General features: G+C 41.1%; 2 protein-coding genes across 6 annotated transcripts in view; one reads left to right on the top strand and one right to left on the bottom strand.

Annotated features, from left to right (window-relative positions):
- Positions 1 to 11,497, top strand: part of FNIP2 (folliculin interacting protein 2) — an 87,550-nt gene extending 76,053 nt beyond the window's left edge. For all 5 annotated transcript variants that reach the window (XM_027833463.3, XM_027833464.3, XM_043545914.1 and 2 more), the window contains 4 exons: positions 403 to 559; positions 1,860 to 2,060; positions 5,222 to 5,337; positions 7,291 to 11,497. In XM_027833463.3, the coding sequence (XP_027689264.2) occupies positions 403 to 559; positions 1,860 to 2,060; positions 5,222 to 5,337; positions 7,291 to 7,369 (553 nt within the window). In that variant the 3' untranslated portion in view covers positions 7,370 to 11,497. The remainder of the gene's footprint in view (positions 1 to 402; positions 560 to 1,859; positions 2,061 to 5,221; positions 5,338 to 7,290) is intronic.
- C4H4orf45 (chromosome 4 C4orf45 homolog) overlaps positions 3,411 to 27,655 on the bottom strand; it is a 67,833-nt gene continuing 43,588 nt past the window's right edge. Inside the window, exons 4-5 of the mRNA XM_043545915.1 lie at positions 15,717 to 15,879; positions 3,411 to 4,199 (exon numbers count right to left, since the gene is read on the bottom strand). Of these exons, the coding sequence (XP_043401850.1) occupies positions 4,122 to 4,199; positions 15,717 to 15,879 (241 nt within the window). The 3' untranslated portion in view covers positions 3,411 to 4,121. The remainder of the gene's footprint in view (positions 4,200 to 15,716; positions 15,880 to 27,655) is intronic.

Here is a 27,655-nt window from a genome sequence, read left to right on the forward strand (position 1 = left end):
TTAAAATCTAGAAAACTAAAATGTTCTGAACTGTTTAAAATTAGTCAGGGAATGTTAAGGTTCCTACACCAATATTAACTCTGCTTCGTTGTTTTTTTCCTTATGTGTGGCGTCATTTAGTACTGCTTAATTTTAAATGCCAGAGAACTTGCTATGTAAATTTAAACAGGCTACAGAGCCAGGCACAGAGTAAACCTGAGGGCTAGTTAATGTCAGGTCTCTCAACAATATCTAAATGTAGCCTGTCAGATAAGAATTGCATCAGTTTCATGTATTTGAAGATCTTGTGACAAGTCTATTATGCTGACTATTTCACCATACTTATTGGAGGAGTGGGGAGAGGTATCTGAAAGGTGGCTATGCTCTTGGCTTTTGAATGGGCTTCATATTCTTCTGTTTCAGATCCAACATAATCAGCAGTCCAAGTGTGAAAAACTTTGGAAGGTCACTTCTCGGTGGTTACTGTCCCACATACATGCCTGATCTGGTACTGCATGGAATAAGTAATGATGAAAAACTCAAGCAGTGGTTACCAGCAGATCTGCTTCATGCAGTGCATGTAGGTTTCCCTACATTTTTTCAGAGCCACTGACCTCTAATAGTAGGAATGATATGATCTTACTGAGAACATATTCTGGATGGGGGAAAAAATATAGGATAGCTACTGTTCAATAAAACCAGTTGCTAGTGACCAATATGGAGACTTCACGCTTCTTGACTCTTGGAACATGTGACAGTACCCACACACCCCTTTCACATGTGCTCTTTCATTTGTACTGTATAAACCTTATAATGCAAGCATAAATGGGGAGGGGAGGAATCTGTAATTCTCTGTTTACAACTTGAAAAATTGAACAGGATAATTCTTTACAATAGGAAAAATATAATATTGAAGTGCTTCCCTATTTAGTCACCTTAACAGGCTGACTGCATTGTAATGTACGCAAGTAAGATGGTCTGCAGGTGCCTGGAAGCTTGTTAATGCAGTTACCACCTACTACAGTATGTTACTATGGAGATGAGAAATCTTGTAGGGACAGAGATTTTGCCAGTCATTAGCACAGATGACTGACTGCAGATTACAGTTGCCATAAGTACAAGCTTCATTGTGTGTTAGACCATGTCTAAAATATCTGTTTTTTACTCTGTACGTTCAAAACAAGTAATTTATTGTAACTGATCTATCACTAAATTAACAGTTATAGTTGCACAGTAAATGCCAACTAAAGATTAACAAGCCCTAGTGGCAGACATTAAGTGCTTTTAGCTATCTGTAGCAGTGCAGGAAGTAAGCAGTAAAAAGAACCGTGCTTCTCAAATGGACTTGTTTTAAATTGAGCAATGAACTTGCAATTTTTTCCATGCTTACAGAACAGAAATTTTGTCTTTGAAACACACAGGCCGCAGCTTTAGCCCCCAGTCTAACCCTTTGTGCCTCCCCTGTAATAGAAAGCGGTGATAAAGCTGCTCTAATAAGGGAGCTGGGGATTCCTTTTGTAGAAAGGAATTTGCCATTAGTATACAACTGTCTCTTTCATACCCACCTTTTTTTAAAATAAAAAATCAACAAATCTGACTTGCGTATTTCTACTTTGGCCCCAAATCAAGTTTATCATGTTAGTTATTTCACCATAACAGAATCCAGTACAAATTCTCCACAGTTCTCAATTATTTTTATAAAACCTTTTGTTTTTAGACAAAAACTGTTTGGTCTCACTTCTTTGAAATACTCTTCCCACTTTATCATTCCACCCCTCCCTTGCAAAACTTACGTGCTAACGAAGCCATTTAGTCTCAGTTGTGAACACCAGTTGAAAACGTTTTGAATAGCTAGTGTTCTTGTTTTGTACCTATTACAGCATCCAGTACTAGATGAGCCCATAGCAGAAGCTGTCTGCATTATTGCCGATACGGATAAATGGAATGTACAGGTGGCTACAAGCCAGAGAAAGATGATGGACAGTATGAAGCTAGGCAAAGATGTCTTAGTCTCCAGTCAAGTGTCCAGTTTGCTGCAGTCCATTTTACAGCTTTACAAACTCAACCTCCCAGCTGACTTCGTAAGTATTTCTTTATGAACAACTGTGGCTAATGAAAATTGTTCAGTCATATGTGCTAAATTTCTTATGCTAGGGCTTTCAAGTATTACCTGCCTGATTTCAATTACAGTGAAACGATTTAGAAAATATACTAAACATGCACAGTGCAGCCCACCTACAGATACATTGCACGTACAAAACCATATTAAAAGAACATTAGGGTTGTAAAGTCCAGGACTCAAAAGTTTGTAAATGCCAGAATTAAGGTTGCCTGTTCAACCTTAATTCAGACCCCTTGTGCGTATTCATTATATTACTGTCTTGAATTACATGATCACATGCTATCTTCCCACAGACCCCCTGCCAACAATGAACATCATGCTGCTAAAATTGTGTCTTAGCAGACTGCCTCCCTTGTCAGTTTTTCTTCTGAGCCACCCACCCATCGTTTAGATCAACAGACTGTGTTTTGTATGGTACTACACAAAACAGAACAGCTCTGAGCTATAGGCAGCGCAGGCCAATGGTGTGTTCATTGTGGCACTTCAAGATTTGTGACCATGTAAAAGTCCACCTTTTGGAGTATGTCTGTGGTTAGTGGAAAGAACTAACTAAAATGGGCATGGATGCCGCTTAAATGCACCTTTTTAAAAAAAAAGAAAAGAAAAAGAAAACTCACACACAACTTTTATATCCCAGTTTGAGTCACTATTTCTGATATTGAAAACTGACTTGTGAATAATTTTTCACTCCTTCAATGGTACAAGTCGTAAAGGAAACTTATAAAAATTCCACTTCATTTCTCACACCTCTATAAGCATGATGAGTCTGAACTCTTCAGCTGTCAAAAGTGAGAGGGATTTGCCTGGTGTATCCACACATCAAATTAAAAATTTCTAAGTATATCCTGACTTTTAGCTGGCATTCAGTGAATGGAAGTGTTCTGTTTGTAAAGGTTACCATATAGGAGTGTGTGACACTGCTGAATCTCCTTTAGAATGTAGTGTAATGAAGAGGTTAAACACTAGTCTTTACCTACCATCCATATTCTTTACTTGGATAAAATTCTTAATCCCATATAACATTAACGATATAAGGACTGGGAAAGTAACTATGGAAATGCAAATTTCAAGAGATGACAGAGTTTATGGAATTAATTCCTAGTGTACACCTACTTATATGGATGTCTATCCCTAACCCATCTACTAAGGATGCATTAATGCAGTGGCTCTCAACCTTTCCAGACTACTGTACCCCTTTCAGGAGTCTGATTTGTCTTGAGTACCCCCAAGTTACACCTCACTTAAAAACTACTTGCTTACAAAATCGGATGTAAAAATACAAGTGTCAGAGCACACTATCACTGAAAAATTGCTTATTTTCTCATTTTTACCATATAATTATAAAATAAATCAGTTGGAATATATATATATATATATTGTACTTAGATTTCAGTATATAGAGCAGTATAAACAAGACGTGTGCGTATCCCCAAGGGTACCCAGACCCCTGGTTGAGAACCACTGCATTAATGGATTCTGTTTGCATTTGGGGGTGCATAGAGAATGTGTTATCCTAGCTCATACCATGTTCCTCGCCTGTGATTTGTGATCCTCTTCTGTGATTTGGGTTTTTAGTGAAAATGTTAAGTTAAGCTGTTGTCAATTCACCTTAGCTAGCACTGTGTTGTGAGAAGGTATCGTCTTTTCCTACTACCCAAAGCATTAAACAGTTGGTCCATGGTCTGTTCTCAAGTATATAAGAACCATTATGAACTGAAAGAATGGTTGTTCAAATATTTATTTATGAATTGAAGAATATCAGAAGAATGTCATCTTGCCTACCAAGCACAGCTCTCTTCTGCCTTAGACTTTAATTAGCAAAATTTGTTGTACATTAGCATAAAATACCAAAGGAAATTCAAACTTCTAGGACAGTGTTAAGAATTCCATATGCTTTAAAAAAGGCAGGGTTTTTTACTCATTAAACTTGAGAAATATACTTAATGTGACCTAAAATTACTTGCTCCTGATGCATGTCTAATTGCTGCCTCTTCCTGTCAGATGTACTCTGCAATGTGACTTACTGCAAACGCTGCTTGCCTTCATGTCTAGGAGCGTGCAGAGCTGAATTAGTTTGATTTTGGTGGACTGGTCTTTGCTGCAGAGAGATGATATATCAAATTTAATACACATCCCATGTCCCATACCAAAATATGCAGTAAAGTGTCTTACCAGTTCATATTCTAGCACTAAAAATATTGGGTGTAATTCTGGCCCCCTGGTAGTTTTGCCACTGACTTCAGTGGCACCCGGGATTTCACCCATTCTCTTACATAATAATTGCTCTCACACTTAAATTCTCTCTCAAATCTATAAAAAGCATGTGAACTTCTATCATATTAACTTAATGGGCAATGTGATCTTTAAAAGTCTAATTATTGAAATACCAATTTAACTTCAACTTTTACCATTTGACAACTAGTATTTAGTTATTAAACACTGTTGAACCAGTATTAAAACCCTTTAGCACTAGTACTGCAAAACATCTACAAGGGGTTCATAAATGATATTTTAAAATAAATTAATGAACAAAAGAACCTGTCACTGCAGCCCACGTCACTGTCTTCACACACTTTATTGCAAATATAAAATAAAATGGAAAGTGCTACTTTTTATAATTCTTCGTTTCTTCAAGAATGGCAATTCTGCAGAGCTAATAAAGTTCCGATTTTAGATTCAGCTATTTAAGTTGTATCTCAGAAAAACAGTAGTGACTTGTAATAAAGATGGCCTAGTCAAAGTCTTCAGGTTTCAGTTTTAATTAGCTGCCTTGAATGTCTTTGGGTCTGATCCAGCTTTTATTTAAGTCAGTGAAAATACTGTCATTGACTACAATGGGAGTTGGATATGGCTGGTTGACTGATGGCAACAAAGGTGCTAGTCAGGAAAGATACCCTGGCCCAAATCCCTGAAAAATCATCCATTTTGATACGATTGTGTTGGCCACTTGTGAAGAGCGCTGTGCCTATTCTTCGGGTTTTTTAAGTTACACTAAACTTACATCATGCCTCCTGGTATAGTAGCTAAAATTATGAGTTTACACATTTACATGAAAGCTAAATCGATTCTTGAAATTTCTGGTGTGTGTGTGGTTTTTTTTTTTTTTTTTTTTTTTTACAGTGCATAATGCACCTTGAGGATAGGCTACAGGAGATGTACCTCAAAAGCAAAATGCTCTCGGAATACCTGCGAGGACATACAAGAGTTCATGTAAAAGAGCTAGGAATTGTATTGGGGTGAGTAAGATTTAGAGCTGCTATAACTTTTGGCAAGATTGACCAAACTCTCTTGAAGTTCAAATGCTACTCCACTGTTCAGTGGGCAGGCTTGCTTCTCAGGCTTCCCACTAGGCTTGTGTATGAGAGACATGCTAAATAAGATGTGAAAATGTGTGCCACTGAGCTATCTGGAAGTCAAATTGAACTGTTCAAAATTTAGCATTTAAGAACAATAGCTGGTCCTTATTTTCTTGAAGAAAAATTAACCTTTTTAATTTTGTTCTCTGCAATAATTTAAAAGCCCATCTTCAGAAATAAGACAGAAATAAGTTCTGAAACTAATTAGCTTTAACAGTTAAAAATACATGCTAGCCTTCTTGATAGGATATCTTCTTATTTAAATATAATGTAAGAAGTTGGAGACCACAGCCAGTCTGAATCTTCGGAATCTTATTGCTGTTAATCATATGTGACAAAAAAGGATGACAAGTGTTGTTTGGGTTGTTTTTTTAAGCAGTTATGTACAGTAACTCAGAGTCACTAAGGTGCATGACTTGGTTTTCTTTGTGAAGTTTTTCTCAGTTCACTTTTCAGCCTTCCTGTACATTCACTGTATTCCTCTTGTCCAACAGCCAAATGAAGAGCCTGTGTCCATTTTGTTTTCTCTTTCTCCCTCTGTCAATCCTACATTTATTGTTTTTCATTATTTGTATTACTGTAGCGCCTAGGAGCCTAATCATAGACTAGGACTCTCTTGTGCTGCGTGCTATACAGACACAAAACAAAAGAGCTTGCAATTTCTCTGGCAATTTCTTAGTGTTCCATTTTATTTTTAATAGTAATATCTAGCTCTTACATAGCACTCTTCATCTGTAGATCTCAAAGCACTTTACAAAGGAGGTCATATCATTAGCCTCATCTTCCTGATGGGGAAACTGAGGCACAGTAGGTGATGGGAATTGCCCAAGGTCACCCACCATGCCAGTGTCAGAGCTAGGAATAGAAATCTGGTCTCCTGAGTCCCAGTCCAGCTTTCTAGCCACTATGTCACACTGCCTCCCTTTTACTCTTTGCTTTTCATGTTCTTTAACTTTCTCCCCCACCCCAGCTATATGAGGTGTTCCATTCTGTTTCTCATCAAATCCCGTATCCTTGTCTGAACACCATAGCTGAAGTGACTTGAAACTGACAGGGCTGTGCTTTTTCTACTCCTGCTTTGATTGCAGCGTGGGTATGTGTTCTTGTCAAGCTACTTCAGCTGTAATGCTGCTCAGATCAGGATCTGTTGTCAAAAACATGTACTGAGGCTTTGACACAATATGCCTTTGGAATGTTAAATTGTTTATTATGGCCATAGTCTCAGTTTGTGGAATCTTGAGTCCTGTAGAGCCTAGGTGAATACATTTTAACTCTTTCCTGGAGTGCTAAAGCACCACTCCTGATCTAGGAACATGAACCTCTGTGTCAGGAGGTGCAAAGCTATTGTGGTGCTGAAACGCTGAGCCTGTCTGATTTTGATTATATGTAACACTTGCAAAAAACTGACTGTTTTCTTCAAACTGGTGTTAGTGTAGCACTAATGCAGCAGAACCTGATTATTTCTCACTAATGGCTTGGAAGAAGCTGCAAACTGAATTTTGTGAATTAGTGAAGAATTTAAAAGCAAGCAAAGATAATGCATGACACAATATAACACTGATCTCTTATTTTGTAAAAATCTACAAATTAAAAAAATACTACTGTACATTTATTAGTATGCTATGAATGGTCAAATAATAAAAGCAATGAACGCTTAATGATAGGAGACCTCACTTCACCCTGTTAAATCACCAGTGATCTAGGGAGTGACCTCCAATTATTTCTGGTGTGGATTAGGAAGGTGGGAGAGGGAGGGGTAACTTTTTTTTTTTCTTCTGTAAAAGGTGGAGATAAATATATTTAAAAGCCTTCTTCCTTTTCTTAAACTTCTAGGATTGAATCCAATGACCTGCCTTTGTTGGCTGCTATCGCAAGCACTCACTCCCCGTATGTTGCTCAAATACTCTTATAAGTTAAAATCTCAGGATAGTTATTCCCTAAACAAACTACAGGAATCTTGAATGAAGAACAGACATGCCAAGCACCGGTAAAGGGGAACAGTGAGGGAAGCAGGTGATGACACTGCATTCCAACACCTTTTGATTCTACTTTCAGCTGGACACTTTATCTAAAGACTTCAGTTTACATACTGTAAAAGGCATTCAGGTTGGTTTTTTTTACACTCACCTCTGAGTTAACGAATCATGAAGGTGAATACATCCTTGCCGTCTTTTTAAATGACAAACGTAAACACTACAGCGAACACTGAACTGTCAGCATAAAACACTGCTTAAAGAAAACCATGAAGTGGTAGTAAAAAGAACAGATGGAATAGGATGGTTCTTCTAATACTACACTTGTGATCGCATAGTGTTTTGTGCGCTTTGGTTGCGGAGCTGGAGTTGTAAACTATGTAAATAGCATTCCTATACAGAGGTGTGTGGATGGACATGAAGTTTTGCAGAACACAAACATCCTTTTGTATTGTAGTAGTGGCCGGCTCAAAACAAGAAACTTGGACTCAGCAGCTGAGTTATGTGGTGTGTTTGAGGTTTGTTGTTTCTTTTTCTTTTTTTTTTTCTTTTTTTTTTAAGGATAAAAGGAAGCTGCAGCTGCATCTAGTTTTACTGATGAGGAAACAGAATGAGCTCAGATTATAATTAGTGCCACCCCAACATTAGGATGAAGAAGGCTTTTTGAGAGAGGAGGATTTTTTTAGGAAGCCTTATGGAATTTCTACTACAAGTTTACATTGTTGCATTTGCAACATTAATAGATTTTTGAGTTTCTGTATGACCTGTAAAATTGGGAATTGGTTCTAAGTCTTAATGGAATTAGATATTGCCATCTGAGATATTTCTGTTTGACAAGCTAATGTACAATATGTTACCAAATGTGTTTGTGTGTGTGTGTGCATACAACAACCAATTGGCATAAACTCAACAAAAGTTTTATTTAAAAAAAAAAAATCACTGGTCAAATGCATTGCTACTATTTGGAGATGACTCTTCATTCACACTGAAAGTAGAGGCTGTTTTAAGTGAAACAAAGAGGACAATGACAAGCCTGGACATCCATGATTTATTAGAATGAACATTCACCAACATCCACTATCATTCTACAGAACTTTTGCACTATCATCTCAATGCCTTCTGATCTATTAAGGACTAACTGCTTTGAAGAAGAAACTTGCCCATTAGGTCAAATAGTTCATAGCACCAGTCTCTATTGTTCCATACAACAGTATACAATTATATAAAATTCTCTGCTCATAGGCACAGTTAACTTTACTATTTACATGCAAGGTATACGCAGCAAGGTACAAAGTTACATTTTTCATCAAACACTATTTAGCAGCATATGAAACTATTTAGACCAAGAAAGGGCAAAAGGAAATAAAAACATTATTTTCAAAGAAAGGAAGCGAGAGGCAAGGAACCCACCCAAGCAGAGTGTTAGACTATCAAACCTTCTATGGAAACACAGACATGAGTAGCATAGGGCACTTTTGGCACTTGATATTAAGCTGTCTAAATACTTGTTTAGAAACATGAACTCTTTCTACTAGAATCATTACTGCCTGCTAGGATTCATTAATTGGCTCACTGAACCATCCGTGCTGGTGATTCCAGAATTCCCAGCACTGGAGGGACCCATTTAAGCACAGTTTCAGTTTATACTGCCCTGATAATTGGGTTTTCTAAAGAGAATCTTCAATAATTAAAGTGAAAAAAGGTGAGTATTATGGGGGTTTTCATTTTGTTCTAAATGTGACAAAGAATTGCCCTTAAATCTTGTTAGTCTCTCTCTCTCTCTCTGAGAGGAAAGTGTAGATTTACCATGAGAAATTTCCATGCAGGTTTGTTTGTCCAAGTTGAAGGACTCTTAATTTCCAGGTACGATTTCTAAACAGATAAGATTGTTTAAGATCTTGTTTCACCCATCTAACATTCCAGGAGTCTCCTTTTGCATAGTACTTACAGAGTATGTCTACACAGCAATGAAACACCCATGGATGGCCCGTGTCAGCTAACTCAGTTTGCAGGTATATAAAATTGCAGTGTAGACTTTCAGGCTTGGGCTGGAGCATAGACTGTGGAACACTTCCTCCTCATGGGGTCCCAGAGGCCATGCTTCACCCCAAGCCCAAATGTCTACACTGCAGTATTGACCTGGGCCAGTCAAGGGTGTTTAATTGCATTGTAGACATTTAGTCCTTTTCCCCAATGTGCTCTTCAGAATGGCTACAATCTTCCTGAGGTTTGGGTTATCTCTTATTACTGATACATGAAGAAATCTGCTTGCCCTGATTTGATTCCCCTGAGCTGCTTTGACCTCCACTTCATGGTTTGCTTGAAACCAAATGACATAGCAAGTGCACCTGTTGTCAAACTTCCCCTCTCCGCTTAGTAAGTGTGTAGGTGTGTGTAGTGACTTCCCTGGTAAGTATGCATGAATTCTGTATTTTATTCATTCTCATTACTTCATGCCCTGCAGTTTTTCATAGTAATTTAGTTTGTCTAGTTCCTGTTCATGTTCAACAAAAAATGGCTTGTCTTGCTTCCGTCTGAACTGATTTGAGTCCCAGTTTTGCAGAGAGATGCCTGCAAGCGGACCTCTGTATCCACATGGAGCACCACTGAAGGCAAGTCAACCTGCACATATCATGTTGCAGGATTAGAACCTTGATCAGAAATCCTTAATTTACTACTTACCCCCAACAAATGCTGCTGTTTGATAAAATTGTACGTTAATTTAAGGAGATATATGAATTGATGATTCCAATGCACTCAATTTCCTCAGCCCAATATCAAATCTTTACAGTGTAGTTACTGCCCTTTATATAACTCTTTGCTGCTCTTCACAAATTACACAATGAGACTGCCCTATTTTTAGTCTCAAATTTCATTTCTAAAATTAAGGTTTGTATAATTCATTTTAAAAAAATGTTGGCATTAGTCTAAAGAAACTTAAATATTTCTCCCTCCCACCAAATATACTACCTCAATTGACAGGATACTACCTTCAGGGCTTCTTCAACTTTGTAAGGCTTACCTGTTGAACATTTTTGTAGCATCTTGCTGGTTGGGCAAGTTAGTGTGGCATGACAGAGCAGTAAGTATGTACAAATGTTGTTGTGTTAGACATCTTTATAGCATGTTTCAGTTTTATTTTTTTAATAGAATGAAAAGTGGTATGAATGTACAGGAAAAATGTTTAAAACTTACAGTGAAATAAAAATGTAGCTTAAATCTTCAAGGTTCCAAAGCTTTTTTTATTTTTATCAGTATTATAAATCTTTTGTAAACCTCTTAATACATATTTTTCTGGGTTTTCAAGTGAGGCTGAGTAATCTTTCAAAACCCTACAGAAATGCAGTTTACACATTCCAATGTAAAAAATGTACACTCTTCAGATTAAATTAAACGTTTACAAACCTGGGGGAGAAATGCCAATACAGGTGAACACTAAGCTGTGGGACTGCATAAAATTGAAGTCTCTTAATCTAAAGCAGTTTCAATAAGAGTTAAACATTTTAATCTAGTTTATAGCTTCCCAAATTATTAATGAATCTTAACTATAGTTCTTTTGCCTCAAATGTATGAATATATACTTTTAATTCTGTGTGTGTTTCATAGCTATAATTTGGAGGACAAAATTATAAATAAGTTGTTTTGCTTGTATATTTTCACTCTTGAAAGTGAAAAGCCCTTTTTCAAAATATCAAACTGTTGTATGTAAAGGTGACACAACTTGGTCACTATCTAAAGCAAGATTTCCCTCTCCCCACCCTCCTCTCTTGACTTGGCTTAAAAGGACTCAGATCAGAATTGAGTCTAAACTGCCAATTATACGCTATACATTAGCTACTCCAGGTAAATGGATTAAAATGACATACATAACTGGTTATCCATACTAGAAGCAAATCTGATTGTGTTGCTATTGCATGTTTTATGAATGGATTTCCATTTTTTAGGATTGACTGAATGGCTACCAGTATCAAACTGTGTGGACATTTTTTTCTTCCTGCTGTTTATGTACAGTATAATTTTGGTCTATTTCTTTGCGAAATTTGGTGCAATAAACTCTTTGAATTCAGTTTAAATTGTCTTGTGTATCTTTTTTTTTTTTCATTTTAAATCTCTGCCTGGAAATGTATTTCTGCTTCTGGTGGATAAAGCTCAGATTGAACACTGCATGGATGGGTACAATTGGCTACCATTACCAGTAGTGCAGCAGCAGATATGACATCGTAATACAGTCTTCGCAAGGTTCGGGGGCTTATGTTATCTAAACTCTACTCAAATCTATAGATGCCCCCTCCCCATTTATACCCAGACAAATGCTGATACCTTAAAAGTGATCTGTGAGCAGAAATGAAAATTGAGAATGAATGTGCCAAATGCCCTCGCTAATTAGGTTCTGTGGAGGAACTAAGTATCTCTTAATTCAATAGATCTCACATAGGCCTGTGGCTGTTTCCAGGTTCACTCCTTACTCCCCCACGCAACCTCCAATGTATTTTAAAACATCTTTTAAAAAGGAATTATTTGGAAAACGCACTGCTTTAACATTATATTGGTGAGGCAGGGGGAGATATCAACTTGCATGAAACTCTCTGGCCCAACTTATACACCTACATGTTCCAGGGTGTAAATGTTCAGAAGGTGTCAACAGCAACCTCTGAACTGGCCAGAAGGCTTTTTATAATATCTATATGACTTTATTTTAAAAACAAAACTATTTTATACTTGTCCGTGCGCCAAGTACCCTAAGAGCTTGAGGTTCTGTATTTGTATTTTTGTGCTTAACTCAATTTTCTGGTGTGTTTTTTTGTTTTTTAATGTTCACCTCCATGAACAATCACAGACTTCACCAGATTTCCAGTTGTTTCGGGGCAGTTTTTTATGCCAAATCTATCACCTTTCTAAAGCTTCCAAGCTAGATACTGTCCAGAGTACACCAAGCAACTCTCCAGTCCGGAGGCTTCAGAGCAGCATGAGATTTGAATGGAGAAACCGTAGAAGCGACTGGATCTGTTGGCCTTGCATCCGATCATTACATACAAGGAGAGAGGATTAATGTAACAATTTTTTCCTTATGTTTGGGAATAGAGCTGAGGTACAGTCTGGTTTGTATCTTTATAACGACGTATCCCATCTTCAGTTTGAACTCCATAAAGATTAGTAATATCTCAGGCTGAAGGTGACAAGAAAAATAACTCCTGGCATCAAGTTCTCCTTACAGTACATCTCCCTGAAATGGCTTCAGTTTCATTTATTTTGTAGCAGTAACTGTACATTTTGTAGCCTGGAATCTCCTACAGTGCTTGGTGTGGTATCACGCTCTGTCCCATACAGGCACGCTCAGTGAATACAACTTCGTTGTACTGTACTGTCACTATGATTTCACGCTCACTCACTTTGTGGTGAACTGTCCTTTATATAGGACTCTTACCAAAACAGTGATCTTTTTAAGGTAAACAGAATTTAGTGCTCATGAGACTGAAAGCCTAGTAGCATACAGAGTACATTGGCACAGCTGTGCCTCTGAGTCATAATCCTGATTTGCATTTTCCCTTGTTGGTCTAGGCCTTAACCAGAGCACCATTTGTACTGAAGTATGTGGTTACCTCATGTTGAGTGAAAACTTCTTCTTAGGCTTAGGAGGAGTCCATAAAACAGATCTTTACTTGTGACTTAATCAATAAGGCCGAGAACTCTAGATAATGCATTGACCCTAACAATTGGGTAGTTCTGCAGAAAAGGACCTGGGGATTACAGTGGATGAGAAGCTGGATATGAGTCAACAGTGTGCCCTTGTTGCTAAGAAGGCTAACGGCATATAGTAGGAGCACTGGCAGCAGATCGAAGGAAGTGATTATTCCCCTCGATTCAGCATTGGTGAAGCCACATCTGGAGTACTGCGTCCAGTGTTGGGCTCCCCACTACAGAAAGGATGTGGACAAATTGGAGAGACTCCAGTGGAGAGCAACGAAAATGATCAGGGGGCTGGGGCACATGACTTACAAGGACAGGCTGAGGGAACTGGGGATATTTAGTCTGCAGAAGAGAAGAGTGAGGGGGGATTTGATAGCAGCCTTCAATTACTTGAAGGGGGGTTCCAAAGAGGATGGAGATCGGCTGTTCTCAGTGGTGGCAGATGACAAAAGAAGCAGCAATGGTCTCAAGTTGCACTGGGGGCGGTCTAGGTTGGATATTAGGAAAAACTATTTCACTAGGAGGATGGTGAAGCACTGAAATGGGTTACCTAGGGAGGTGGTGGAATCTCCATCTTTAGAGGTTTTTAAGACCCAGAATGACACAGCCATTAGGATGATTGACTTGGGGTTGGTCCTGCTTTGAGCAGAAGGTTGAACTAGATGACCTCCTGAGGTCTCTTCCAACCCTAATCTTCTACGATTCTATGATTTTTTATAATGTTGTTTTAGGGTACATTTTATGAATGAATGAGGGGTTGAGGATGGGACAGGATGTCAGCAGCTGGACAAGAAGCAGGAGCATAAATTGAATGGTATCAACAGGAGCTGTAGATCAGTACACATGCAACACCCAGGTAGAAGGGTCAGAAAGTAGGAGAGGTTGTGTACATCTGCCAAAAAAACCCAAATGTAGACTCTTTGAGCCTGACCATGAATAATAAAACTGATAAAGTATTCAAACCAGATTAAGGCAGTCAAGGCTTGGGGATGTAATTTTTCACTATTAACCTCAATTCCATGATTTGACACTTGCCAACAAAATTCAGGATTTGTTTCAAAACTGTGTCCTGAAACAAAATAATCCTAATACTTACTAGTGGCAGATACCTGGTTTGAGACTTATTTTCCATGAAATAAATGGCAACTGGAATTACAAAGCTGGTGGTGATGTACCTTATCTACTTCTTTATTGAAGACCACTATTTTTTTTTTAACCCCAGTGGGCTGCAATTGATAGAACTACTGTGGACTATATGCTAACTCTGGTGTAAAACAAAGAAATATTGTGTTTTTAAAGAATAGCTTTTCCCTCCAGTACAGGAGACATGATAAAATATAGGTAGGATGAAGTCAGTTCAACAACCAGTGATGGATTAATATATTCTTGTTGTTCTGTCTTCTGTAATACACAACTGAAGGAAAAGCAAAGGAGTGAAACTAAAAATGAAAGAGGATTTTAGATGTGGGAAAAGGTAGCTGGGTGGGTTGGTAAACAAAACACAAGACTCTGACCTTATGATACTTCTGTTCCCACGTAAAATTAGCTTAATTGCTACATACTAATAATCCTCATGCTGAAAAACTACCCTTGTAATATGTCACAGTCAATCTTCTGTTTGGCACAATCCCGGGACTAAGACAGTCTAAGAATTACAAGTATGAACTGCATGTTGTCCAGAGAGCCCTCGAGGTCAAGACAGCACTCGCGAGCTTATGACTGACTGTCTCAAGCTTTTAAAAATAAATGCAGTCTCCTATAAATTGAATTTTGGAGTTATAACGATCCCATGGTGATCTGGTAAAAGCCTTTATGACAAAAGGAAAGTTCCATTGCTCCTTCTATGAGAGAAGAGGTTCCCGTACAGAGAGCAATCTGTTGCCCTGTTACGGATGGAGTGAGAATGGTTTTCAGCTGTAGAAGAATGGATTCATGAGTACATTTTTATGGCCTTTCCCCTACCACAGAGAGCTGAGGTGATTGGGGTATCCAACTTGAATTATATGGAAAGAGGACTGGAGCTGGTATCTGAGCAACAAGAAAGTGGGTCCCCATTCTGGAACTGAATTCCAACACTGCGTATAACCATTTCATTTCAGATATGAACTGCTGGACAGTTTTATTTTACTGTTGTACCTCTGTGGCCTAGGAGTGTGTGCGCACGCACGCACACAAAAAAGCCTAGACAGTTAATCTCCTCTTGGTATTTGTTTACTTATCACTAACAAACCAGTAATGCTTTGGCGTCTATTAGTGTTACAACTATTCCTGTGTTCCTAGAATACTGTACACTACAGGTGCTAAGACATGTTTTTTGAGATTCAATATAGGCCCTAAAAACCTGCATAGGGACTGGCCTGCTGATGCTGATCACTTTAGTTTTAAGCAGGTTTATTTACCTAAACTTTCTTCTAGAACAGAGTGTATGATTCCCCAGACAGCAAATTGTTCCCCATTTAAAAAGTGTTGCCAAGCCCTACAGCACCAGGACCAACTCTAAGAAGCCAGCCTCCTCCTTCCATCTATCATTTTCTTGCCACTACCACAGTCTCAAGTTGAAATGTTTCAGCCATACCTCTGTTAGGGAAAGTACTGTACCTTTAACCTTGGAAGCGCAGATCCCCTTGATGACCAGCTGTCCCTGGTCATTGCAGCCCATTTGCTCTTTGCATGATAGAAGTTGTCATAGTCAGTGCAATTCCAAGCAAGCCTGCCTCTAGTGTTGCAGCCTTGTAGATCAAGAATACTGGGTGGAGGCTGCCTAAAATTTAAAAAGAGGGAAAAAAATCACCCCTGAAAGTAAGAAGTTAGTTTATTCCTGGTGCCACTATTTTGAGTATTCTCATTCAGAAATCTTTACATAAGATTTTGATATCTCTAATAGGAAAGGGTTATTAATTCTAAAGACTTGTTGACCAGGGACTTCTGACAAGATTTCTTCTATTAATACTTATGCCTATTCTTCTTCCCCGGAACAAAGAGGAATACAGATCTAAATATGCCAGCTTGCTGCAGTAGAGGACGTAACTTGTAGGTACCAATGTTTCAAGCTATATAAAGTAACAGTCTAGTATTTATACTGTATAGACGAAGCCCACCTAGGGCCAGTGCTCTGTTCTGTCATGCAGGACTTCCAAGTTAGATAACCTGTCTCTTTTCCCTAGCTTGCAGGGAATGGGAGTAGTACCTCATGCTACTCAATGGTAAACACTTATGTGACAGATGCAGAGCTGATATGTAATAGCATTATGACTAATGCTATGTAATTTTATTAACACTGTGACTTGGTCAGTAAGGGGAAGTGTCTTAGGAGTAATGGAGGAGCGCTTATAATATGTGAATTCAGTGGGGTCTGTGTATGAAAGCGACACAATGGCTTTCCAGAAAAGAACACCCATATATACACTTTAAAAACAGTGGAGCAAGCTGTTAGCTTCAAGGATCCTGTCTCAAACAAGTTGCAAACCTTGTTTTGCTGAAGCTGGGAGCTTGGTGATCAGAAGAGGGCTAAAGAGTTAAAACGTTCACTTGTCAGAACTGTCCAGGGAGACAGACTGACAGAGAGGGAGTCTTAAAAAGCTGGACTTTCCCAGGGCCAGGGACACCTTAGGAAAAAGTCAGACATGTACAGTCTGGTTTATTCTTCTTAAGATACGATATATTTTTCCTCTGAATGCTTTTCTTCTATATGAATAAAATTTTGTTTTGAGGAAGCTGTTGGTCACTGATTACCAGTTATTGTCCCAAAGGGAACAGAATTGCAGAGTCTGGGCATAAGTCAAACCTGCTGTGGTAAATCATGGTTGATGCACAGTAGATTGCAACACAGGGGCAAGTCTGATAGTGGGAGAATTGTGTGATTCCACTAGAGGCCTGAGACCTAGAGTAGGTGCACTCAGAGACCAGGAGGGGTCTGAGGTGCAGTTAGCCTGGTAACTTTGACAACCTACACACGTGCTGTAGTTAGTGCCTCTAAGCCTTTGTCTTCATTACAAAATTTGATTGGTAGGACACACGTGAAGAATCAGATTAACTAAAGTGATGCAGACCACAACTTTGCCCTTAATGCAGACAAGGGCAAGCTGTGATCAGCACTGTTATCAATCAATCACGGTTGAACTTCAGGAGCTGTTATCCTATATTTGTGTTCAAATACTCGTTAAGGTTACCATAACTTGTCACCATGACACAGTTCACAGCTCGTCCTTGTCTATTCAGACTGCAAAATCCTTGCTCAGTAATATCATGGCTAGCTTAACTTTTCCCTCCTTATGTTCTAACATAATCAGATTTTGTAGTGAAAATGAGATCTCAGACTCTTAGGGTATGTCTACATTGCAATGTAAGCCCAGGGTTAGTGGGACTTGAGTCAGCAGATCCTGGGTTAGAGAACCCAGGGCTTGAGCATCCACAATGATTGTCAACCCTAGATTAAGCATTTTCTAACCTGGGCTCAAATCTGGGGCACTAGTGTCCAAAGTGCTGCACGCAGACACAAGTCAAACCAACTGTATTCCAGACTCCTTTTTGCCCTCCCAAAACGTGGCCACTCTATCCCTTTGATTATGGTGCAGCGTGGGAAAACTTGACTGTCCAGGCTGTACGTTATAGGAAGTTTGAACAACCAGCCAACACATCCTGGCCAGCATCATTTTGGTCCACATTCTCCCAGCTACCAGAGCCAGCAGTGTGGATGAGGTGCCTTTTGAAGAACTCTCCCTTGTGATTTCACTCCTGTTTCAGGAACAGGCAGATATGCTGGGGGACATTTTCTGACCCACTGGAAGCACCTGACAGAGCTTCTGATGGAGCAGGAGGAGGAAGACACAAACATTGCAAATTCAAACTGATGCTGCTTATGATACTCTGTATTGCTGCTGATGCCCCCTTCGCAGACCGGAGCTTCTGGAGCAGGGTCACAAGCACACACTGGTGGGACCACATTGTCATACGGACCTGGGGTGGCCAAAAATGGATCCAGGACTTTTGCATGAAGGAAGATACATTTGTGAACCATTTGCCTCGACCTTTCTACTATAAAGACACCCACATGAGGGCAGCCATGCAAGTCCAGAAGCGGGTTGCTATAACTGTCTGGAAGCTGACTACCCCAGACTGCTACAAGTCCTTTGTCAACGAGTTCTGTATTGGCAAGTCCACTGTGGGTAATCAGCCATGTGATTCATCTCCAAGGAGATGGGCATTAAAAATATTCCTGAAGTAATAGCTGGGTTTCAGAAGATGGAGTTTCCAAACTGCTCAGGGACCATTGGTGGGACTCACGTGCCCCTAGTTTGCCCTCCTCAACGAGCACATGAGTACATAAACCACAAAGAGTACTACTCCATACTACTCCTCCAGGCCCTTGTGGACTACAGAGGTTGATTTATGAATGTCAACATGGGTTGTACTGGAAAAGTTCATGATGCCATGGTTTTTCACCTCTGGGAAATCTACACTCCTGGACAAGCTGACATTGTATTATTACGACATTGTAATAAATGGAGTTACTGTCCCCACTGTTGTTCTGGGGGACCCTGGGTGTACCTCCTTTTGCTTTGGCTTATGAAACCGTACCCTGATTTCAGAGGCCTGAGCAAAAGGAGGTTTAATTAGACTCTCAGCAGGTGTAGAATGGCTGTTGAATGTACTTTTGGCAGATTGAAAACCCACTAAAGATATTTAGACCGATTCCAGAGTCATCAATGCTGTGTGCATTACTGTGACTTGCTGTGCTCTTCACAGTCTTTGTGAAGCCAGAGGTATCCATTTCCCCCTGAATGGGCCTATGACAGCAAGGGGCCACTGAATCAGTACACTAAGCCAGAAAGTGCACCTACTACAGCTGGAGCTGCCTGCATCAAGACAACGGAAGTGAGGGATGCTTTGTGATCCCACATTTTGGATTTACGTGGCTGCGTGGAAGAGGGAGAATAGTGCCTTTTATGAATGTGCTTGTGGGGGAGAAGGATCTGATAGATTGTGGTGGGTTTTCATTGCTTAGGGAGAGGTGGGGGTTTGATTGCCATGCAATGTACTTATGAATGACCTGACTGCTTATCAAATGGAGAGGGACATTGATTCACAGTATGGACTGACGCAAGGAAGTGATTGATGTATGGATTGATGTAACTAACTGTACTGAGGAATAGTCCCTAATCATGTGTTTACCTTTATTTTAAATACACATTGTATGATGTGATGCAGTGAAAGCAATAAACTTTCTTGATAAAATAAAAGGTTTATTTATAAATATGGATTAGAAAAACACACCATTAACCCATTGCCAGGCAGGCCAGCTGCCATTGCCACACTAGAACACCTGTAACAACAACAAACCCTTAAAAAGACTCAAAACAAATCATAAAGTGCATGAACAAGTGAAAACAGTGAAACTATGTACAAGATAAAACCCCCTACTGTTGAATGTCCCCAGGCCCCCCATTATCCTTTCCCTTCCTTCCATATTTGCTGTGCACTTAGTGCCAGGGGAAGGAGCTCAATATGGAAGACTACATGGGGCTCAGTTGCCCTGCCCTGCTATTCATAGGGCCTGATTGCATGGGTCACCTAGCCATGGATTTGTCCCAGCTGTCTCTTGACTGCATCACAGGGTACCATGGAGGGGACTCAAGCCATGGTCTGGGTTATGCGGCAGGAGCTGATACTCTGTCAGCCATTAGAGATGTCAGCTGTTCAAACAGCTCTTTCTGCAGAGCTCTGTCATCCTCCCTTAGCTGCCATTCTTGTTCCAGGAACTGCGAAGCAAGAGCCTGCTCTCATGTTGAAATCCTGTCCTCACGCTGTGCAGCCAGCCTGAGCCTTTCCTCTTGCCATGACTTTTTCCTCTAGTTGTAAATCCCTCTGTCTTTTGTACTGGACCTGCTTGTTGGGCCTCTCCAGAACTTCAACCAAAAGTTCATCATGAAAACGCTTCCTCTTGGAATGGACCGTGAAGGTCTGCTGATCCAGGTTTCTGCTGCTGTGTAGATAAGTGGTGGAAAGGTACCGCAGCTAGTAGAGGTTGAGGGGCTTTGGAGTAGGACAAGACACAGTGGGTTATTGTCTCAAACTGCTCAGTGCAGGAGCACAGAAAAAAATCCCAGCGGAATTCCAAGGGCATAACATGTCCAAACTGAACTTTGGAACTATGTTGTAAGAGGGATGTTTCAGACCACAGAAGTTCCCTGAGCACTGCCAGTTTAATTGCAGAGACAACAGTCAGTTAAAAGCAAAATGGCTTCCCCCTGCCAAAAAAATTGCAGAACAATTTGGGGTTACAGGGGAGGGAGCACTCTGTGGCTGTGCTACAGAAGAGTTTTCTGTGATTTCAGGCCTTCCACATTTTGGAGGACACAACATTTCTTCTTCGAGTGCTTGCTCATGTCCATTCCAGTAGGGGTGTGTGTGTGCTGCATGCACTATCATTGGAAGGTTTTACCCTAACGGTTCCCAGCGGATCGGCTGTGGAGCCCCCTGGAGTGGCACCTTAAATGCGGTGTGTATATAGTCCCCTGCTGACCCGCTGCCTGCTCAGTTCCTTCTTGCCAGAATAATCTGACAAAGGGGAAGTCCCACAGTCGGAGAGCTTCCTGGCACAGGGGAGAGGAGCGAGCACCATCCTGTTTGTTTATATAGAGCATCACTGTGGTGTTGTCCATCATCACTGAGACACACTTGCCCTGAAGATGGGCCTGGAAAGTCTGGCAAGCCAGGTGAACGACTCTCAGCTGTGACATTGATATGCAGCGATTGTTCTGGTTGTGACCACAGGCCTTGAGTTCTGATACGGCCCACACCTATTGGAATGGACATGAGCAACACATCCTGAAGAACAATAGTTATGAGATGGTAAGTAACTGTTTTTTGTGGTGCCCCATTGGCAAAGGAAGATGTTATTCCAAGCTGCAAGTGGGAAACCAGCCATCTATAAAACCAAAGTATTCAGACGTATAGTGACTGAACAGTATGAATGGAGTAGACTAGTCAGCTGTAACACCGGCCTTGGAAAAAACACATGTGATGGGCTGTTAACCCATACAAGCCCGGAAAGGGTTAATGAGGCTGAAAGGGTCCAATTAACCAAACAGGCAACAGTTGAGGGGAATTAGATGGCCTAAGTAACCCTCAAATGATGACAGAGCCTGGCTGAGAAGGAATGCAGGGGCTAGAATAAAGCCAGGAAGCTGGCAACAGAAAGGTGCTGCAAAAGAAATAGTTCACAGTCATTCCCTGGGAGTAGGGAGGTGTGTTTGAGGCTATGGAGTTCAATACTCTGCAGTTACCCACTGGGAGGAAGGAGTTTGAGTTGGTATACCCAGAGGGGGGAGCCAAAAGCTGTAGGAAGGAGACCAGGGAAAGAGCAGCAGCCGCCGCCACAATTGCCAGGTATAGGGCCTCTGGACTGGGAACACAGAGTAGTGAGCAGTCCTGGGTCCCCCTACCAGCCACAGGGGAAGTGCATGAGAAGACCACCTGAGACCACTGGTATGGAAAGACTTTGACATTCCAGAAGGGATAGTCTATAGTGACCTGGCTGAAGATCCAAGTCAGGAAGACAGAGTACCCTGAGTTACAGGGAGTGAGAGAAAAACAGCAGCGCATACAGCGAGCAGTAGAAGGGGACGTCAGACCTGACTGAAGCGAATCCCTAGACGTAGCCCCTAGGGGTGAGTAGAGTGCCCTGTGACAACCCTTCCTCAAAATGTGAGTGCCCTTCCTCAAAATGTGACTACCTATCTGATGTTCCTTCTACAGGAGAAGTTTGCAGCTAGCAGCCCCCAGGATTGGGTCAGAATTCAAGGGAAAATCAAGAAGGGAATTCAGGGAAATCAAGAAGATGCTGCACTAGCTATTACATGGCTTAGTCTGTTATGACTGGATGCTTATACACACAGCTCCACTGCCATCCTCCTTATCCTCTCTCCCTGGCCCCCTGCCCAGCACATTTCTGCATAAAATTTCAAACCCCAGTTGTATCTGGGACAAATGATTTTGTCACCTGTGGACTACATGGGCTACCTTTAACTGAAATGGACTAGATTTCTAAATAGAACACATTGCTACTTTCCTGCCGCCCCACAGTTGACTGTTTCCAGCTAGCCTGTTACACCGTTGAATGGTTATAGAACGGTGAAAGTCAAGGTATGGCAACGTAAGGTCATCATGCACCACTGTTGACTCTGTGCTCGATGCAGTACCCAGCCCCCGGTCCAACTCATAAAATGGGCATGATGTTGGCAAGTTGCCCAAGGTATGCTTCTTGTCCCTTTCAGTACTCAGTCTTGAGCCACTTAATCTGCTCCCTACGCTGGTCACCAGTCATACACATTTCCAATGCTGTCAGCTTCTTTGTTGTTTGCTGGTATGTGTAGTCATTCCTGGTACTCTTACTAAAATCCACTGTTTTGCTGGTCACACACCAGAGATTAACCCAAAGCTGGTTGTGCTCCTGCAACCATGAAACAGCATGCCTCACAGAGGACTTCTTCTGGTCAGCTTCCATTGCAAACACAGAAGGGTCTCCAAAGGTGTTTGCAGCTTGTCAGTCAGCAATAGAAGGGTTAAATGCTGACTTGCTGAGCTCCTGCTCTACAGCAAGGGGTGTTTACATATCCCTGGAGCGACTTGGTGATTCTCGGGATAGAGAGGACAGAGGAAGTCAGCACATGGGATTGTGGGATACTTTTGGTGGCCTCCTAAGATCCGAGTCGGGCGGGGGCGTGGGGGGGCTGTGTCTACACTGCAAAGCAATAGGGTTTGAACCCTGGGTCCTGGCTTGACTGGGGCTCAAACCCTCCAACCCCTGCAGGCTCCTAGGACCCTGGGTCCAACCCAGAGTCTGAGAGATTTGTGTTGAGAAAGAGAGAGAAGTGAGATTTGGTCTCAGGATGAGTCTGAGCCCAGGTTTACATGGCAGTGCAGACATCCTCTTGGGTACTTACATGGCCCCCGTTATCTTAGTGTGTCAACTCCTCACAATCTTTAATGTATTAACTCTCACAGAGGTAGGGAAAGTAGTAGTATCCTCATTTTACAGACAGTTACAGAGAGACTAAGTGACTTGCTCAAGGTCACACAAGAAGTCTGGCAGGGGAGGGAATTAAACTCTCACGTCCCAGGTAAGTATCCTAGCACTGACCATCCTTTGGACATGCTGCTCTAGTTAAAAAGATGGATGGTCATTACAGCTTAAACATCCAGGCACCAATTTGCCAAACAGATATGTTTCTTCCATCCTAATGCTTTTTCATTTTTGGCTCACGACTTGCCAACAATATTTTTTAAAAGCTACTGCTGATGAACGAAATTTTGTAAAAAAAAAAAAAATTGTTTTAAAACAATTCTGCAAGTGACTTGTTCTGGGTTCTCTCTTCCCTGTTACTGTGTTTGCACAAAAATAGGATTTATCTTCTGTAAGAATTTACCTGCTTATTTCTCACCAGAAGTCAGCATCAAGAGATGACTAAGGTCCCAGAGGTTTATGACTTCAGGTGAGAAAAACACCTACAGAAGCTGATAACCAACCAATGAGCAAAGGTCTGGGGTTTGGCCCCCCACAGCAGAAGCTCTCACTAGAGGACTGGACCGAGTTGAGGTTATGCCCCATTATGGTAGGCATTGTAGCAACCAAAAGCAGAATTGCTGTCTCAAAAAGCTTACAATCTAGTGCGAAGTACAACAGGGAGTTTGTGATGTGGGAGCTGGAGCTGGGACTTGGCCTCTATATTCCATGAGTTTGCCATCAAGCATCCCTTAGACTGCAACAATGTTTAATCCCTGTTGATGGTTGCAGGATTCAGACTGTGACACCTATAGGTAGAAGGCCCTCTTTGGCTCATTCACAGTGACTCCTGTCCTGCTGCTAACAGTATGCCTTTGAAAATATGGATTGATAAGTTTATATATTAAATCAAGCTTGGCCTTTTTTGGAGCTGACACAGGCAGGGTTTTTTTTAGTGTCTGCACACAATGGCAAAATCTCCCAAATATTGCTCTCTGACTCAAACACAGTCTGCCATACCTTATTCTGAAAGGTACAGCTCCCCTTAGCCCCACACAAATATTAAAAATGCAGAAGTAAAATAAATATTAGCAAATCATCCTGATACTACATGCAGGGTCCTTATACTATCTATTGCACAAATATGTATATTTTTTTCATTCACAGGTAATCACCACAGCTTGAACCCACAACCTTCAGAGCTACAGTATAGACTTCTTACACTTCAACTAGAGGAGTTGTTGGTGGGAAGGGGAAAGGATGGCGTTAACCTCTCCGTGAATCAGCCCACAAGGGCGAAGACGACGACACATGTTGCCAGTGCATTACATATTTCTTTGAGGGATAGCAGTGGAATGCTGGGCATCAGGCCTGGGTTTTTTTCATGACCGTGGAAGCAGACTGTGGTCTAGTAATTACAGGCAACACAGCCAAATGTAACAATAGCCACGTTTGGGCCTTCTGCCTCAGACATGTGGATGTAAATTATTAATATTTCCCACTTGAGCTAAAGAAGCAGTTTTCTTAGCATGGAAGTCCCAGCAGGGTCATAAGCTTCTATATGTGCTCTAGCTGTAGAGGTGACACTGTATTAGTGTGGATAACATAGGCACCTAATCTAGCATGTTTCTTCTAAAAGCCTTTAGCAATGTGGATGACACTTGGCTCTTGTATATTAGAGTTTGAAATAGTACTTAGAGCTCCAGGGCCAGCCCACGACATTTTGGCACCTGAGGCCGAGAGCTCAAATGACGCCCCCATGCCTCCTCGCTTGGGTCAAAACTTTGAAAGGTCTCATTTCTGCCTTCTTCTGTTCTACTCCTCTCATGGTACTGCTCCACTACCTACCCCAATAAAGGAGAACTAACAACTTAAAATGCCTTGTTCAAAAAATTTTAAGTAACACTTAACTTTCAAACGCCTGAACAGCAAATGTAACTTTTCTTGTCCGCATAGTAAACACTGGCATTTTTATCTGTTTGAATAATTACAGTGGTGCTTTTCGTGCCTTCTTGGTTGCAAAGATTTGAACTGCTTCCTGAAGGTCCACAGTCTGGGTCAGCTCATGCTCTATTGAGATGGTTGCAAGGCCGACCAGCCTCTCCTGTGTGATTGTGGCGCGTAGATGTGTTTTTATTAACTTCAGCTTGGAGAAGCTGCGTTCTCCACTGGCAACTGTTACAGGAAGTGTTAGAAGTATGCGCAGAGCAACAAAAGCATTTGGAAAGAAGGTGGTCATCTTATTTGTGCACATATATTCCAGAACAGCCTTTGGAGCTGATCCTGCTGAAATGTATCTTGAAAGGGCTTTCAGTTCATCACCTAAATCACTCGCATCAATATTGCGCATGTAATCATGTGTCAACACTGTCTCTCGTACCCTGCATTGCTAGTGTAGATCATCTTCAGGTATAGTGAGGAGTTTTGGAATCATACAACATCCCAAATATATTGCTATGTTCCTTGAACTGCATGAAACGTTCTTCAGCTGACTGTATTGCACAATCTAGCACCTGGTTAAAGAATTCAACTTTGAATTGTTGTTTGGGGTCTCTTAGGGATTATCCCGGGCCTCGTAATCAAAATGTCTTCTTCGGTGACTCTTGTATTCTTGAATGGGCGGGGAAATAGCTTCAGTATGAAGTTCCTCTGCCAACTTCTGTGCACTCCTCAGAACACTTTGAAATCCCTCATCTGACTGGTAAGACTGTACGTATGACTTTGCTTTGTCCAGTTGTTCCGTTGCTCCAGATATATCGAAGTCAACACCTTGGAGTCTCTTGCTTACAACATTTATTTCAAACAGTATGTCATGCCACAAAACTAAGCCACACAGAAATTTGAAGTTATGTATGTTTCTGGTGATTCCATTTCCCTCTGCCACTGTTCTCCCACGAACAGTTCCTGTCATAGCATTATCCTCCATAATGGTAACTATGGCATCACGTATCTTCCCAGTTTGGTGTTTGATAGGCTTTATCGCCTCCACTCGACTTTCCCATCATGTGGCACTCAGTGGTTTCAGTGTCAGAGAGGATGTTCCCAGATGTTGCTGCAAAATTTGCCATCGATGAGAAAAATACATACACGCTTTGAATTACATTTAAAAGATTCAGCAGCCTCACTAGAAGCTGATGCTGCATCACTGACCACCAAGCTCTATGAATGAGAACCTGCATGGAACAAAAAAAGCTAGAGGGTTTAACTCTCGGATCCGTGTCTGCACTCCTCTGTTCTTTCCTCTCATGTTGGCACCATTATCGTAGCCCTGACCTCTCATGTCAGCTATCGCAATTCCTGTATCTTCCAGCTTTTTAAGAAGCACATTTGTCATACCAGCTCCTGTAGTATCATCAATGTCAATACATTCTAGAAAATGCTCTCTGACAGTCACCATTGCAGGGACATTTTCACTAGGTTCTGTTGTTCTTACAAAACACACCATTAAAGTCATTTGTTCCATAGGGCTGATGTCAGGTGTGCAGTCCAGAACAAGAAAGTAATATCTTGCTGACTTCAGATCTGCCACAATCTTCCGTTTGAAGTAACTGTATGATCTCATTTTGAATTGTTTTCCCAAGGTAGTGGTGTGTGTACATTTCTTGGGTGGTGACTCTCTTCTTAAATGGTCCTGGAGTACAGCATCAAACTCAGCCATCAGCTCCACAGTTTTAAGGAAGTTTCCGTGGTTTGGCACATACAGCTGATCTGAAGTGCCACACAGTGCTAGGTTTTGGGTAGCAAGCATTCTCACAATGGCAATGAGCCTTTTCAGAACATTTTGCCAGTAAAAAGACTCTGATGCAAACTTCTCTTGATGTGGATCATCTATGGTGGCCTTTAACCTTAGTCTCATCTCAAGCTCTTTCCACCTATGGAATGCTCTCTGGTGATCTGCTGCCTTCTCATGGCATGCCAGATTTCTAGCCAGATTTTTCCAGTCCTTTGTTCCTGTAGAACCCAATGTGGCTGGAACATTAGACTGGAAGAGTTTGCAACAAAAACAGTATGCAGCACTCTGGGTTTTTGAGTACATAAGCCATGGTCTCTCCACTTTGTCACCATTGGGGATTTCACGCCAGTAATGTGTTGGTTGGAAACTTCTATTTTCATTGTCTTTGGGGAACAAGTGAACGTTCACTTGCTGTGGCCCATGCAGTACAAGGAAGTCCCTCAGGCTACTGCTCAAGTGGGTCCACAGTCCTGGATCATCTAGACTTAAGGAACTAAACTCAACAGCAGCTGTTACTTGCACCTCCACCACACTCTTCTCTGATCTACACTTTTCTTCAGGAATGTGCATGGTTACATCCATTTGAGATGGAGATATGGATGCTGCAGTAGCTGCCAGGTCACCTGCACTTTGACTAGCTGGAAGATCAGGCATCTCCTCACTACTCACATCCTCACTGGGGCCGGAAGGCTCACCATGAACATTTGTGTCTGTTATATCAGGAGAGCTCCTTCCTGCTTAGATAGAAAAGCTTCCTTTGCTTTCTTTCTTTTTCTGAATGCTGCCCAAGAGGGGCCTTTT

This window comes from Chelonia mydas, chromosome 4, assembly GCF_015237465.2.
Source record: "Chelonia mydas isolate rCheMyd1 chromosome 4, rCheMyd1.pri.v2, whole genome shotgun sequence".
In the NCBI taxonomy this organism is placed as follows: Eukaryota; Metazoa; Chordata; order Testudines; family Cheloniidae; genus Chelonia; species Chelonia mydas.